Source organism: Dendrobium catenatum, unplaced genomic scaffold (genome assembly GCF_001605985.2).
Source record: "Dendrobium catenatum unplaced genomic scaffold, ASM160598v2 fragScaff_scaffold_1260, whole genome shotgun sequence".
Taxonomy (NCBI): Eukaryota; Viridiplantae; Streptophyta; class Magnoliopsida; order Asparagales; family Orchidaceae; genus Dendrobium; species Dendrobium catenatum.
This window is the reverse complement of record NW_021319722.1, coordinates 335518-353077: the sequence shown is the minus strand read 5'-3', so window position 1 is coordinate 353077 and position 17560 is coordinate 335518. Positions and strand designations below refer to the sequence as shown.

The 17560-nt window shown below is 40.2% G+C and overlaps 1 protein-coding gene across 1 annotated transcript; it reads left to right on the top strand.

The window, feature by feature from the left end:
• Window positions 1-6759: 6759 nt before the first annotated feature.
• On the top strand, window positions 6760-8364 carry LOC110115714 (U-box domain-containing protein 21-like). Its single transcript, XM_020849032.2, has one exon. The coding sequence runs from the start codon at window positions 6897-6899 to the stop codon at window positions 8187-8189; it is 1293 nt and encodes a 430-aa protein (XP_020704691.1). The 5' UTR covers window positions 6760-6896; the 3' UTR covers window positions 8190-8364.
• The last annotated feature ends 9196 nt before the right edge of the window (window positions 8365-17560 follow it).

Sequence of the window (17560 nt, the reverse complement as noted above, 5' to 3'; positions counted from 1 at the left end):
TAAATAAGAAGGCACACAATTTTTATGATTTATTACATGCTTCCCAAAAACCAATATGGAAGGGGTGCACTACTCACTCAGAGTTATCCATTGCTATTAATATGTTAAGCATCAAGATAGAATATATTGTCTCCCATGAATATTTTAATCAATTCATTGGTCTGCTTAAGAAAACTAACTCGACAGATAATATAATTTATACATATTTATATCAAACTAAAAAATTGGTTTTTAAACTTGGTTTGACATACAAAAGATAGATTATTATATCAATGGATGCATGTTATACTATAAAGATAATCAATCATATATTTCGTGTTGTTATTATAATACATCAAGATTTAAACAAAAATCTATGACAAAAAAAAGCTGAAGAAAGTGCTACTCAGTAAAATATTTTACTTATCAATAATTTTTAGACTATAACTATTATATATATCCATGAGATCTGCTGCATATATGAGATGAAATAATGAACACATCTCACATGAAGGTGTTATTACACATCCTTTAAAAGTAGAGGCCTGGAAACACTTTGATTGTATACATCCCACCTTCGTAACAGAATCAAAAAATATAAGATTAGGTTTATGCGAAGATAATTTTACTCCATTTAGCTAGTCTTCTTCACCTTACTCTTGTTAGCCCGTGATACTCACCCCATATAATCTTCCCCTAAACTTGTGTATGTCTACTCCTTACTTGTTTAGGATGCTTATCATTACAAGGCTACATAATCCAAAAGTAATGATCATTGTATTCTTACAATCGTTAATTGATTATTTAAATTTATTATGAGAAGAGGGAGTAAGTACATATGATATCTCTAACAAATAAAACTTTATAATGAGGGTAGCATTATTTAGAATAATTGGTGACTTTCATGTGTACAGTGTGCTCTAAGATTGGAACACATTCGATAAGTTAGCTTATCCATATTGTATGGAATATACAAAGTCATATGCTTTAAAGCATAGTGAGAAGAACATTTGGTTTGACTCTGATTGCATGTTCTTACTTGTAGGCCATCCTTTCAAGCGAAATAAGGATGCATTTGTTAAAAATAAAATGGTGATGTCACAGCCTTCTCTTAGATTAAGTAGTGAAAATTATTTGAAAGAGTAAGGTCCATGCCCATAATAATTAATTCTCCAATATTAGTGAATTATAAATTGCTAGGGTATGGTGCCAACCATAATTGGACCCAAAAAAATATTTTTAGTCATTATCATATTAGAGGACAAACCTGGACGTGATGTATATAAAAAAATATTTTTGATAACATATTCAATACAGTCATGGACATCAAAGATAAATCCAAAGAAAATATAAAAGCAATGATGGGATTAAAGAAGATTTATAAGATGAAAATAATAGAATTAAAGAATGGTGAAAATGAAAAACTTCTCAAACTAAAAGCTCCTTTCATCTTGACTTTAGAGTAGAGACGAGTAATTTGTGAATGGGTGAAGACTCTATGGATACCTGATGGATATTCTTCAAATCTAAGTAGATGTGTTTACATAAAATTAGGGAGATTGTTTGGAATTAAAAGTCATGAGCATCATATCTTTATGCAATCTCTACTATCAACTATCTTAAGCTATATGTCAGATCAAATTTTAAAGTTCTTGATCGAGTTAAGTATATTCTTTAAAGATTTATGCTCTTCAAAACTAAATGCAAAGCACCTAATTCTTATAGAGCAATATATCCCTTTCATTCTGTATAAACTTGAGAAGATATTTTTTGCAGCTTTTTTTTAATGATATGGAGCATCTACTTGTGCATTTACCAAATGAGGCTACAGTTAGAGGGCTTATTCAGTATCAGTGGATGTATCCTTTTGAGAGATGTTTAAATAAATTTAAGAAGACTCCTGAGAATAAAGCACATCCTGAAGGCTCAATGTTTGAAGCATATTTAATATATGAGACAACTCAGTTTTGCCCGTATTACTTTAAAATAGTGTCATAATCACTACAGGAAAATCACTTATTACCGGCGGAATTTTCCGGCGGCTTTCCGGCGGTCAATTTTCCGGCGGCTTTCCGGCAGCTTTCCGGCGGTTTTTGACGTCTTATTTCCAACAAAATTTTCCGGCGGCTTTCCGGCGGTTTTCCGACGGCGGGAGCGGGGCAGCGGGTGAGGAGGTCCACGGTTCGAAACTCAGCGAAGGCAGCGCGGGAGCGGGCTCGTTGGCGCACTCGGGCTCGCCTGGCTCACGCGAGCCCGGTCCGACGCGACGCGGTCTGGTCCGGCGCGACCCAAGGCCTGGTGCGACCGCCCGCCGGAGCGGGTGGAGCGGGTTGCTGGCGTGCCGCCGGGGAGCGGTTTCAGCGGGAGCGGGTTCTTTTTTTTTTTATTTCAACAGGCGGTTTTTGACCGCCGGCAAACCGCCTGATTTATTTGCCGCCGGAAAAAGCCGTCGGAAATTATTTTCCTACGCCGTTTTTTCCGGCGGCACGAAAGCCGCCGGAAAACCGCCGACAAATTAAAAAACCGCCGGAAATTGGTCAAATTCCGCCGGAAAAAGCCGCCGGAAGTGGGTGATTTTCCTGTAGTGAATCAAGTATGAGTACTTCACCTCAAAAAGCGAAGAAATCCTTAAATTTATTTGTATTTAACGGTAGTGGTGAACTCGCGATGCTAGCACCGTGTGTTATTTAACTGATAAGAAGATGAGAGTTATCACATTGTATGTCTTATTTAACTATGATGAAGTTGAGTCATATCTCGAGTAAGTATGACTGGGAATTAGTTTAAAAATATGGTATATATTTCAAATATTCATTTCAACTAATTTGTCTTTAATTATTTAACATTATGGTCAATAAACATGCTAATAATATACTTTACATATTAATTAGGTGCATACTCAAGGCATTAATTTGCAATATTATAGGCTACTTCATCTAGCTTGGGGATCAAATAGAGTAGTGAAATGTTATCCAATTTTTTTTAGTTAATAAATTTTTGTGTGAATGTAGGAACACAGATAATTCTGATGTATATATAAGAGGGAACATCCATATATGTGATGATTCTGAGTACTACAGGATATTACAAGAAATATTATAGTTGAAATATCCTAGTCATACGAATAATGTGTATTTATTCAATTGTGACTGGTTTGATCTAGTACAGAACATAGGTACAAGAATATGTTCGCTTTATTATAAAATAAAAGTTAAGTGGGTTATGAGATATTCAAAGTTTGGCTCATTCATCCTTGCTAGCCAAGTAAGCCAAGTCTATTTTACTAATTATCTGATTGAGTAGATTATGTGGCAAATAAGATTAACTCATAGTTATGAAGACCAAACATATGGGAGTAATTGAGAAAACCACATCCAAAGAATCACCACATAAAGAAGAATTTATGTCAAACTTAAAAGATCTTGCTAACAATGTGAACAATCAAATAGGAACTACTGAGAGTGAGTTACAATTAAATGAAGTAGATTTAAACATAGAGAAAAATTATGATGAATCTAATAGTGGTGCAGTTGTTTATCATATGAAAGTGAATCAATATATGGTTTATAATTTTTAATAATCAATTATGAATCAATTATTTATATTAATAATATGATTTATTTAAATAACATAATAATAATTAGTTTGTTTATTTTATTGTTGCTCTACTTTATTTATTTAATTATTATACTATTTTATATTAAATTTTTTATATAATTTATGTTGCTAATATTTCTTAATTTTTTTACAGGTGACTTTAGGTGATGAGAGTCATAGAGGATTGATAAAAAATATATTTTTTGTAGATGCAATAAGGAGGACTAGTGGCCCACCCAACATGTATGTACATACTAAGGGCACCTCTTCATCTCAACCTACCATCAAGAGTCAGCCTAGCTCACCATCAGGAGTTAGCCTAGCTCGTATTTTCCTACTTCTATAGCCAATAGCTCACAATTCTACTCACCATACCCTCGCTTTCCTTCGCTAGAAGTCATGTAGAGTATCCCTTCTACCCTTACTGCCCACCCCACCTTCTCATGGTGGCCCTTCGACTTATCCATCTCCACCATATGGCTCGCCATACTATTCCCTACCACACCCTCAGCCCGCTATAGGTGGACCTTCCACCACATGTGTAGCATAGCAGGCGACGGAGGGTCGTATGTTAATTGAACTTGACAATGACATGTGCGTACTTATTATATTGTTAACATGCAACTAAATTTGAATCAATATTTTTCTCATCTAACATATTTTTTGCAGTTTTCACCCGTCAAAATAATCAACGTATAAAATACAGGACATAATACGGAGCATGTATGATGCTCCTTATATTTCTTGGAAGAATGTTCCAAAAGAAGTGTAGGACATGTGATTTAGAGAGTTTGAGGTTAGTTATTATACAAATATGTTTTTTATTATATCTTTTTTATTTAAGCAAGCAAAAATATATATTCTATATTATATGTTTTTAAGTGCAGAAATATTTTTGTTGGTTACCCCAGCATAATGATAAAATTAGAAAGAATTTAAGAAGCATGGATCGACTCGCATGCGAGACATATTTACAGACATTAGAAAGTCAGGCGAACAACCACTCTGGATTGATGAGAGTGTATGGGCTAAACAGTGCTTGGGGTAACCCAGAGTATAACAAGATGAGGGACCAAAATAGACATAATATAGCTTCTAAAGTTGGGGGCATGGGTAGTTCCCTTCATATTGGAGGTTCAGTTTCACATACTGAGCAAAAGCAATGTTTGAAAAGGAATTTTATAAGATTTAATAATTTATTTTAATATGAATACTAATATAAGTTTATTACATAAAGAGATGTTGGGTAGAGAACCGACCCCTGTTGAATTGTGTCGTCATACCCACAAGCGGCAAGAGAACAAGCAATGAGTTGATTAGCGAGTGAGGAAAGCCTACGTAAGTTTAAAAGTTTAATATTTTTTATATAATGTCTAAATTGATTATATTTTTATTAACTTTTATAGGAGTATATACGGCTTTGAGAGAAACAGGCTGTAGTAGGTGAGGGCTCTTTTGGTAGATTAGCAAAATATTCTAACTAATGCACTTGGTCATAAATGGTAGGAGGAATGCAGCACGATAGGGTTTATAGTTTAGGCTTGTAAGTTTATGCATACGAGGGGCAGACATCTTGTGGCTCTAGCTTCTCAATAAGTACCCAATAATCCTTATATAACCAACATGAAGTTGTCCTTATAGCCGATCTAGAGCAGATTATGAAAGCTCAAGCTGACTAACAGATGCAGACGCAACAAACTCAGCTGTTGGATGAAATGCAAAAAATGAGGGAGCAGTTCAGTGGAAAGAATGCAGCTTCAGTAGAGGAGGAGACTAATTCATATTAGATGTTGTGTAGTTTTTTCTAGACATGTGTACTTATTTGGTTTTTGACATTTATACTTATTTGTTTTATGGACAACTGCACTTATTTATTTTTAGATATTTGTATAGTTTTAGGACATTTTATTTAGGTTTATATGTTTATGTTCAATATATGGTGACATTTTTTATTAGATGTGTATGTTTGAAACTTTTATATGTAGGTTGTATTGTAGATTCAATTTTCAATGAGGGATTATTGTTTTTTATGCTACAGGTGTCCGACGGATTATCTGTCAGAAATCCACTAGTAATACGATACGATGAAATGACATTGGTGTTTCCGACGAATTATGCACGGGTTCTATCCGTCGATAGTAGTATGGTGGATCATGGTGCGGTGGATTATTCGCCGGTACTTTCGACGCAATATTTTTGTCGGAAATATCGGCGGATTAAACACCGGAATTCGTCAATGGAACTCGACATAAACCCTTCATTTTTTTTTCACCGAAATTGCGCCGAAAAATCTGCCAGAAATGTTTCCAGTGAAAATATTTCGCCGGTTTAGATTTTTTGATGCGCAAATTAACATCGAATGGATTTTCATCGAAAATTCGTCGGAAAATAAAAATTTTCGGCGGATTTTCATTGTTACCGCTGGATTTGGTCCGCTAGTAACAAGGCATTTTCCCGTTGTGTCCAGATTTTACTCCACCTTATCTAGGAGATGCTAAACTTTTTTTTTTTATTTATCTAACTAATATTTCATTTAGGGCGACTTTCTTAATGCTATATAAAATATCTTTTTAGTAGAAAAATTTCTAGATCAAAAAATTTTTGAAAACAGTACAAACATTGTCCCAAATGAAGCCTAAAAGTCTTTATCATTTATGTTGTGTTCATGTACAATATAAAAATGATAAAAATGGATTTAATTTAAACTAATGATTAAAATGTCTTTATTTACTAGTTAGTATATTTTTTTCTTTTTATTTTTTTATACATCACTAGGCATCTATGAAATTTATACTATTAAAATTAACTTATTTTAATATTTGTGGATATAAGTAATTTAAATATGAAAATAATTTGCACATAAATAAATATAAAATTTAATTATTATATATCATAATACATAATTTTTTTATAATATATATGTTAATATTTTTTAAATATAGTTATTTGATTTGTAATCATATAGGTTTTTTCCTTCAAGACAACACTAAAGTTAAGCAAAAATAAATTCAAAATATAATAAATAAATAAGCTGATACAAAATAATAAAAAAATATCATATTGCTATAACCTTAATCAACATAAGTCCCTCCATAAATATACTTTAAAAAGAAATCAGATCTATCTAACACCAAATCCAACCCTCTCACAATTTCCCCTCCCCCAAAATTCAAACTTTCAACGGTCAACATTCAAATCCTAACCCCAATACCCGTCCTATTCCAACCTCTTCCGCGTTTTCCCCATTTCTTAAATCTATCTTCTTCCACTTCTTCTCGTTACCTCCATTGATCCACAGCACACAACTTCATCTTCCTCCTATGGCCCTGAGAGCATTCAAAGCCACGGCGATGTTCCCCTTCCGCCGTCGAGCCAAACCCTCCCTCTCGTCACTCTCCATCCCCTCCCATTTCATCTGCCCTATCTCACTCGATCTTATGCAAGACCCCGTCACTCTTCCCTCCGGCATCACTTATGATCGACGCACCATCGAACTCTGGTTCTCCTCCGGCCACCGCACTTGCCCTGTCACCCTCCTTTCTGTCGAGCTTGACGACCAACTCCTCATCCCCAACCACTCCATCCGGCGCATGATCCAAGACTGGTGCGTTGCCAACCGCTCCCATGGCGTCGAGCGCATCCCTACGCCAAAGACCCCCATCACGTCCCTCCAGGTCTCCGACACGCTTGCGGAGATTTCCGCTGCTTGCCGGAGCGGCGACCGCCTCCTCTGCGCCGAACTGATCGCATTGCTGAAGAAAAGCGCTGAAGAAAGCGAAAGAAACCTGCGCTGCATTTTATCGAACGGCGCCACGCCAGTACTAGCGGCCGCCTTCCTCCGCTTTAAAACAGAGAATTTCCTCTCAGCTTTCGCCGGAATATCAAATCCAGATGATAAAGAAACCATCTTGCAGCTCACTTCCGACGAATCTTTAAAATCCATTATCCTCATCTTAAGCCAAGGATCCCTTTCGGGGAAGCACAACGCTATTCTGGTGCTGAAGGAGCTGCTCGTAGCTGTTCATGAAACAGAGCAAGCAATCACAGTTGCTAGAACTGAACAATTGGTTGAAAAAGTCGTGATGCTGATAAAGAATCCGATATCTTTAGAATCCACCAAAGCATCTCTCGTTGCAGCCTATTACTTATCCTTCACCCAGGCGACGAAGCTCGCTGAAACAGGGCTCGTTCCTATTCTGCTGGAGATCCTTGTTGATGCCGAGAAGAGCTTGTCGGAAAAAGCATTGGCGGCGCTTGATGGAGTTCTGGAGGAAGCGAAGGGGAGGGAGAGTGCGGCGGAGCACGCCCTTGCGATGCCGGTGCTTGTGAAGAAGGTATTTAGAGTGTCCGATTTGGCGACGGAGTTTGCGGTGTCAGGAATGTGGAAGATGTGTAGGAAGTGGGGAGAAGGGGAGGAAGGAAGGCCGGAGAAGTGTGCGGTTGAGGCGTTGAAGTTCGGAGCTTTTCAGAAGCTATTGCTGCTTTTGCAGGTTGGTTGCAGCGATAGAGTGAAGGACAAGGCGAGTGAGTTGTTGAGGATTTTGAATGGATTGGAAGGGAAGGAAGAGTGTGTTGAGACTTTAGATTTCAGAGGGGTTAAACGGGCCCTCTGATTCAAAAAAAAAAAATTGTAAATTTAAAAGGAACTCAAGAATTTTTAGCTTCCCGTTCATATTATTATCATATATACCCAAATTTGAGGATTCTTGAACATATTCTGATACAAATTATATCAGAAAATCCTGAAATAATATTTTTTCCTCTGAAAAAAAAAACAGTTTTGGTTCAGAATTTTTCTCAGCGTATTCAGATTGACAGTTTTTTTTAAGGACTTGTGATATAAGCTCATGTGGAAAAAATTCAAATTTTGCAAGCAGATTAGAGATCTATGAAATAAAAATTCTGGAAACACTAACAGAACATGAATGACTGTATATTTTGCTGGATAATATTGAAGATAATTTTCCAAAATAACTTTATTCTTTTGCAAAACTTAAAAATTGTTTCATGAAATATAAAGAAATGAATGGCTCATGAAATAATGATGTGATAGAGGAAAATTATTTGGAGAAATTTAAATCTGTTTGAATAAATGGCAAAATAGACAGAAATTTGGTTGGAGCAATTAAATACATAGACCGAATGGTATGACTTAATTTTGAAAATTCATGCCTAGAAAGAATTTTTGGTGGAAAAATTAAATTCATAAAAGTAAGATTAAGAAAGACTGTAGTAGGCGCGAAGGTCAGAAGGAGGCGGTCGCCACTCCGGCAAGCAGCGGAGATCCGTTTGAGATGGTTGTAACTATTTAAACTTTTTGTAAAGCTAATTGTAAAGTTATTGTGAAGAAAACAACTTTTTTTACAGTTATTATAAAAAATAACTTCCTAACATGAAAGCAACAAAAAATCAATGGCAAAACAAAAACTGTGGTTTTGATCTAGAAAATAAAATAGCAAGAAGCATGTCTGAAACGAAGCCTTAAACTCTTTATAATTGTTGTGTGCTGCAATATTCGCGGCGATAGAGAAATATAAAATATAACTTCATAGTTTTGTATGAAGATCCAACACACAAGAAGATAAAAGAAATGGTGTAGCATTCATAAGAGACACCATAGATTTTATGTGGAAACCCCTAAAAAGGGGGAAAAACTATGGGGCATTGCCGAGATTGAATGAATCCACTAGTATTTGCAGTCAATTACAAATGAGACCCTTCATTAGAGCAAAGGCCTTGACTTCATATAATAGATATACATCACATAGAATGCATTGCATGGTAGAAATTGGAAGAATCAGTATTGATAATTTTGTTTAGTCGGTAGGACCATAATTGACAGACGACGGAGGTTGGAAGGATCATAGTCAGTAGGAGACAAGGGTCAGAAAGACCGTTATATAGCGGTGGAGGTCGGAAGGACCATAGTAGGCGACAGAATCGGAAGGACCGTAGTCGGCAGGAGACAAGGGTTAGAAAGAACGTTGTTTGATGATGGATGTCGAAAGGACTGAAGTAGGCGACGGAGGTTGGAAGGATCGTAGTCAGCAGGAGATAGGGGTCAAAAAGACTGATGTCTAGCGGTGGTGGTCAGAAGGACCGTAGTAGGTGACGGGGTCAGAAGGACTGTAGTCGACAGGAGATAGGGATCAAAAAGACTGTGGTCTGGCAGTGGAAGTCAGAAGGATCGTAATAGGTGACGGAGGTCGGAAGGATCGTAGTCGCAGGACACAAGGGTCAGAAAGACTGTTATCTAGAGGTGGTGGTCCGAAAAGATCGTAGTAGGCTCGGAGGTCAGAAGGATCGTAGTAGGCAGAAGACATGTTTCAAAAAGACTGTTGTCATACAGTGGAGGTCTGGTGGGAGTCCGGGCATCAAGTGGATGTCCGGTGGAACTCTAGGCGTCAGGTGGTGGTCTGGTGGAACTCCGGGCTTTAAGTGGTGGTCCGGTGGAACTTCGGGCATCAGGTGGTCGTCCAGCAGAACTCTAGCATCATGAGGTGGTCCGACAAAACTCCGAGCATCAGGTGGTGGTCTGGTGGAACTTCGGGCATCAAGTGGTGGTCCGATGGAACTCAGGGCATCAGGTGGTGGTCTAATGAAACTCCGACGTCAAGTGGGGATCTGGCAGAACTCCGAGCATCAGGTCGTCGTCTAGTGGAACTCAGGGAGTTAGGTGGCGATCCACAGAAACATTGACGTCGGGTGATGGTTCGACAGAACGACAGGTGTTAGGTGTTAACCTAGGGTGTTAAGTGGTGGCTCGGTGGAACTTTGGGCGTCAGGTGGTGGTCTGATGGAACTCTCGATGTTAGGTTGTAGTCCGACAAAACAACGGCATCAGGTGGTGGTCTGGCACAACTCCAGGCATTAGGTGGTGGCCTAATGGAACTTTGGGTGTCAGCCTATCAGGTGATGGTCCAATGGAACTCCGGCGTCAGGTGGTGATCCGGCAAAACTTCAATGTTAAGTGGTAATCCGACAGAACTCCAACATCAGGTTGTGGTCCAGTGGAACTCTAGGTATCATGTGGTGGTCCAATGGAACTCCAGCATCAAGTGGTGGTCTAACAAAATTCTGGGAGTCAAGTGGTGATTCGGCGGAACTCTGGGCATTGGGAGGTGGTCTGGTGGAACTCCAGGCATCAGGAGGTGGTTCGCTGTGATTCCATGCGTCAGGTGGTGGTCCGGCGTAGTTTCGATGTCAGGTGGTGTTCTGAAGGAACTCCGAACATCAGGTGGTAGCTTGATCAAACTGTGGTCATCAGGTGGTGGTCTGGCAGAACTCTGGGCATCATGTGGTGGTCCAGCAGAACTCCAGGCGCCAGGTGTTGGTCGAGGAGCTAACATGCAAAAGTGATCTCTGATCTCTCTCTTGCTCTCTTACCTAGGATCCCTTTTCAAGAGGAAGGATGGGTCTATTTATAGATTCCCAAGAGTGGCATGACTCATAAATAAGAGGAAGAGCAAGGGTAAATGGGGAGTGGTTTCGATGGATGACTGATGTTGAATCCCTTGATTATGGACCGTTTGTTGGGGATTTAAATGTCTTAGTGATATCAAATTTAGTGATCTTGGGCTCATTGGATTTGTCTAGTTGAGCTGCTCAATTTGAATATTATCATGTCACATTTGGGAATAGTTTGGTAAAGCAAATTGTGTTTTGAACCTTCTAACAATGCTTCAGGTCCTTGATTTGGACCCATTTGTGCTCTAATTGAGTCAAATTTGGTGTCAATGGATTCGTATTCTCGAGATGTTTAGTTCAACTATAAGTTTGCTAAAATTGGAGTTCAAATAATCCCAAATTTAATTTTGGAAGTTTTCGACTTGATTTTTACTTGAGATTCATGTCCGATTTAGATAATTTTTTGAGGAAGTATCAGTTGCCCCCCTATTTTCGGACGTCGAGGCTACAAAAGTATGAAAATACACATTTTAACTCCTAGAGAAATTTTTGTGCGATTTAAAATTTAAAAATATTTTGATCTTAAGCATAGAGGTCTCGAACGGCCTTGAATGTGTCAAATTAAGTCTGGAATGTCAAAAAATAATCCTGAAGACCCCAAAAATATCTGATTTGACCTTTTTGGGCCAAAATTGGGCCCGAGAATTTGTCAGGATGGAATAGCCTCCATCGGCCGCCGCTGCAGCGCGCCTGCTCGGCCTTCTTGCGTGTTAGCCTATGCACCCCTGCGCAGCGCGCCTGCTGCTGCACCGCTGCTTAGCTTAGACGCGTACCTACCCACACTGTCTGTGGTAGGTTGTGGCCTACATGCTTGTCGGCGTAACTCATGCACCAACCGCTAAGCGGTTAGTTGTAGTTGGTTGCGATTTGCCGACCACGGTTAACCGCCACTTTTCTTCTTCTTCTTCTTCTTCTTCTTCTTCTTCTTCTTCTCTAACTTGTCCTCCTTAATATAAATACCCCCCTAAGGGTATGTAAAAAACTTACTTTCCTCCTCCCTTCTCTTCCTCAAGCTGAGGCATTCCCCTAGTCCTATTCTTATTGTATCCACTATCCAGGTTTAGGGCCCCTCACAGAATAAAAGTCTCCTTTTCCTTTCCTCTTTTCTTCTCCTTAAGCTAAGGCCTTCCCTTAGACCTGTTCAGGAAATATCCCTTATCCAGGTCTAGGTCCCCTTATTGAGTTGAAAGAACCTTTTCCTCCTTCCCCCTTATCTCCCCTCAGTCCTCTTCCTATATGAGAGGCTTTCTTCTATCTTTAGATAAGCGATATACCTTATCTGACTGCAGGGCCCCTCCTTATATAGAGGTCATGATGGAGGATCACCATTCTTCAAAATATCTCACGACCAACACTAATTTGTAGTTTGTTGGCTATCAAGGTAGAAAAGATTGTTGTTAAGAGATAGAGCTCAGAAGGATTGTAGTTAGGTGTCAGAGGTCGAAAGGATCGTAGTCAATAGGGAGGTTGAAAGGACCATAATTTAGCAATGTAGGTTAGGGAGGACGGTTGTCTGGTGACAGGCGGAAGTCCAGCGTTAACAAAAAGTCAAACAAAAGTCTAGCTACGGATAGAAGTCCAAAGATAGGCATAAGTCCTACATTGGATAGAAATCTGACGATTGGTGGAAATAGGCGTCATGTAGAAGTCTGATGAAAGTATAGCGACGGGCCAAAGTCCGATGATAGGTGAAAATTTGGCATCGTGTAGAAGTTTGATGAGGGATAGAAGTATGGAATTGTGCAGAAGTCTAACAAAAGTCCAGCAACGAATAGAAGTCTGACAAAAGTCCAATGACATGTAGAAGTCTTATGATGGGTCGAAATTTAGTGTCGGGTAGAAGTCAGAAAAAATTTTGGCGATGGATAGAAATTTGACGATGGTAGAAAGCTAAAAGAGATAATTTAAGGGTGTGCTCCTAATAGTAGTTTAGCAAGATGCTGATGATGGATTATCACTAGTCTGGTGACACACTAATAGTGTCAGCTGAGTGGAGGCTTGATGATGATCAAGTTATAATTTTTCTTTAAAGGAGAAGTTATAGGAGATGCTTCACCATGTAGTAGAGTAGAGGTCAATAGAATCTACTAAAGATATATGACCAATCTTAGGTGGTATGTCAAAGCGTTGCGCTATGATGTTAACATATATAGCAGGAGTTAAGAGAATCCACTAAGGATGTATGACCTATATGAAGTTCTACATCATAGTGCTGCTCGATGATATTAACATGTGTGGAAGAAGTCGAGAGAATCCACCAAGAATTGTATGACTTATCCCGAGGTTATATGTTTGAGCACTGCTCGATGATATTAACCTATGAGGAATAGGTCGAGAGAATCCACCAAGGATGTGTGACCTACCTGAGATTGTATTTCAAAGCACTGCTCGATGATGTTAATCTATTTGGAAGAGGTCGAGAGAATCCAGCAAGGATGTGTGACTTATCTAAGGTTGTATGTCAGAGCACTGCTTGATGACGTTAATCTGTATGAAAGAGGTCGAATCAAATTCCCCTAGGATTAATTTATCCTTAATTGGGAGGGGGTGAATGTTGTGTGAATCCCAAATCAAGAGCAAATAAAAAAGAGGGTGTATCATCATAAGATATACTGAAGATTTTACTTGGAAACTCCTAAAAAGGGGGAAAACCATGTGGCTTGGCCAAGTTTGAATTAATCCACTATTATTTGCAGTCGATTATAAATAAGGCCCTTCATTGGAGGTAAGGCATTGGCTTCATATAATAGATATACATGAGATATAATGCATTACATGGTAGAAATTGAAAGAATAAGTATTGATATATTCATTTGGTCGACAGGAGACGAAGATTAGAAAGGCCGTAGTCAGCATGAGACAGGGTTAGAAAGACCATTGTCTAGCGGTGGAGGTCGGAAGGACTGTAGTAGGCGATAGGGTTGGAAGGACCGTAGTCACCAGGAGACAAGGGTTAGAAAGACTGTTGTCTGGCGATGGAGGTTATAAGGACTGTAGTAGGCGACAGAGGTTGGAAGGACCATAGTCGGTAGAAGACAAGGGTCAAAAATACTGTTGTCTGGCGATGAAGGTCCAAAGGACCATAGGGGGCGACGGAGGTCAGAAGGATCGTAGTGGATAGGAGAAAGGGGTCAAAAAGACTGTTATTTGGTGATGGAGGTCAGAAGGACCATAGTAGGCGATGGAGGTCAGAAGGACCGTAGTAGAAAAGATATAGGGGTCAGAAACATCGTTGTCTAGTGGTGGAGGTTGGAAAGACCATAGTAGAAGATGGAGGTCGGAAAGATCATAGTCGACGGGACATAGGGGTTAGAAAGATAGTTCTCTGGCAGTGGAGGTTCGAAGGATCGTAGTAGGCAACATAGGTTAGAAGGATAGTCGATAAGAGACATGGGTCATAAAGTCTGTTGTCTAGTGATGAAGGATGGAAAAATCATAGTTGGCAAGAGACAGGGGTCAAAAAGATTATTGTCTGGAAGTGGAAGTCGGAAGGATCGTAGAAGGTGCCGGAGGTTAGAAATACAGTAGTTGGTAGGAGATAGGAGTTAGAAAGACCGTTGTCATAAGGTGGTGGTTGGGCGGGAGTTTGAGCGTCAAGTGGTGGTCAGGTGGAACTCTAGGCATCATGTGGTGGTCTGCTGAAACTCTGGGCATCAAGTCGTGGTATGATGGAACTCCAGGTGTCAGGTGTTGGTACGGCAGAACTCTAACGTCAGGTAGAGTTTTGACAGAACTCCGGACATCAGGTGGTGGTCCAGTGGAAGTCTAGGTATCAAGTGGTGGTCCGACTAAACTTTGGGTTTCAGGTGGTGGTCCTGTAGAACACCGATGTCAGGTGGTGGTCCGACGGAACTTCGGGCATCAAGTGGTGGCTCATGGAACTCCAGGCTTCATGTGGTGGTCTGGAGGAACTCTGGTATTAGGTGGTGGTCTAGTGTAACTCCGAGCATCAGGCATGGTCTGGTAGAACTTCGGTGTCAGGTGGTGGTCAGACGGAACTCCGAGCCTCAACTATCACAGACGGAACTCCGAGCAATATATCAGTTGCTCCTTATTTTTGGACGTCAAAGCTCCATGAGTCCAAAAACAAGCGTCACAAACTTTGTATATTCTTCATGTGATTTGAAATTCAATCTTGCAAGTATGAGCTGGAATGGCTTTAAAAGTGCTAAAATTGAGTCAGGAACATTGAAAAATAGCCTCGGGGACCCAAAAAACATCCGATTTGGCCTTTTCGAGGTGAAAAACAGACTCGGGATTGATTCGGCAATTGAACCAGTTGAATTGGCCGGCCTGCAACAGCCGCCGCCGGTGCGGAATCGCCCGCCGAGCCTGACAGCCAGCTCCACGGCCCTCCTGGGTCGCGCTTGGCTCCACGCCCGACTAGCCCGCACGCGGCCCCGCTTGGGCTCTCCTGTGACCAACCGCTGTTTCGGATCTATGGTTTATGATTTTGATGATAGCAAACATTTTTTATTTCTCTACAATTGCCTTATATGCTAACGTTTCAGGTCCACACGATCAGACTTCAATCTGGAACCAACTCTAGATTTAAGTGTCTTTGGCAGCCATTGTAGCTTCGTTCTTGTGGGAGAAACTTGAAGAGAGAGCTTGAAAAGGAGAGAGGAAAGGGTGGAGTTTGAGAGGGAGAAGATCCTGTGAGGGGGAGGAACTCAAGGGAGTGTGGTGGGGGATCCATACGGTTGCTCCGGCGAACTCGCACCTTAGTACCATCGGATTCAAGGCTTGTCTCGACGTAAGTTCACCAAAGAAGAAGATCTCTTTGGTGTCAAAGGACCCGGCGACTCCGCCGCACCGGGGAAGGTGGAAGTGATTTTGTAAGGGCTTCTCCGCCTAGCTGTGGGGGCTAAATGAGAGACACTTGTTTTAGTGCAATACTTGGAGGGTGCCTCCAAGGAGTGGACGTAGGTCAAGGTTTGACCGAACCACTATAAATTCGGTGTGTTCTTTCTTTTTACTGCTTCTGCGTTTTAATTTCCGCACTTTGTTTGTGGTGATTTTGGTTGGAGTTTTATCTTTGATTTTATAATTTTCCAATTCACCTCTCTCTTGGTTAGCTTGGGCCAGTTCTATAGGGCTTAACATCCCTAACAAACTTTCAATCGCGGCCTGCTCCGCACCTGCCTAGGGCTCGCCCGGCTTTTCGTTGACCCGCGCTTGCAGGTTGGCCGGCCCATGCCTGGCCCGCGTAGTGTCGCCTGCCCGCTAGTGGCCAGGCGTCGGTTCAGGGCAGGTGGTGGTTTCCTCCACTGACTTTTTTTTTTATTCACAAAAAAATTGCAAAAAAAAATTAAAAAAATTCTTGAAAATTTAGAAAAATTTGAAAATTCAAAAAATTTCCTAATATTTTGTAGACTTCTATTCTTCTCCTAAAAATGCACCTTCTCTTCTTCTCTCTCTGGCTCTGTGATAGTTGAGGCTTTCTGTTGTTTTTAGTAGATGATTTTTCCTACTTGACTCAACGTCCCTCCTCTTGTATAGAAGTTGGAGATTTCCACTGCTCTTATTTCTTTCTAGCCCATTTTTCTTCCTACTCTACAGGTTTTCCGCTATCTTTTGTAGGTGATTTTCCCTACTCAGATTAGCGCCCCTCTTTAGTAAATGAATTGAAATGGGTGATCACACGTCCACCAGAAATCCTCCTGCCAAAGAAGATCGCCCCATCTCCCAACCTGACGGTCCAAAGAAGATTCACAAGGCGCCGAAGACTAACGATGTTATTTCCACCATCACTAAGGATTCTTTCATCTCCTTTAAGAAAAAATTTATTTTCTTAATGATTTGGTGATGAAGGTGCCGATAAGATCTGATCGTGCCCATTTTTCTCCCCCAGGATATGTGGTGGTGTACGAATTCAGTTTGCGAGTGGGGCCTACGGTTTCCACCATCTCCTGAATTGATTGACATTCTAACGGTCTGTGGAGTGAGTTTATCTCAATTTTCCTATAGGGCCATGTCGATCGTAATGGGCCTGATCATACTTTTTAGAGACTGTGGAGTGGTGCTATCTTTAGAGTGCATTTCTCGGATGGGGCGTCTCGTTAGTGATACATAGGGTCGTATGTCCTTCAGATCCAAGTGGTTGGATATCTGTACTCGAGACCCGTCGAAAGGTTGGATTAGCGACTTCTTTTATATGCAAAATGATTGGAACCTTCAAGAAAAATGGGTAAAATTGAGGGAGTTACCTGTTCCCCTTCATATTGGAGCAGAAAATGTATTGAAGATTCTGAAGCTTCCTAATTTAGACACCCTACATTATGAGGTGTGTTATTTGAGTAGATATATAGATGAAGAATACTTATTAAAGGTGGGACTGTCTACTCAAGTAGGAAGATCACATGCACAAATGCTAAAGAGGTCCGTGAAAGCTCCAGAGGTAGTTCCCCAAAAGAATCACTCCAAGTGACCAGGGAGTGAGGGAGATTTGTAGGCACCAAAGAAGAAGAAGGCAAATGAAATTTTAGCAGTTTCCAGTAAAGGTCCTCGTATCTCT

Coding starts and splice junctions, on each gene's coding strand:
- LOC110115714 (XM_020849032.2), top strand. CDS start 6,897: ATGGCCCTGAGAGCATTCAAAGCCACGGCGATGTTCCCCTTCCGCCGT.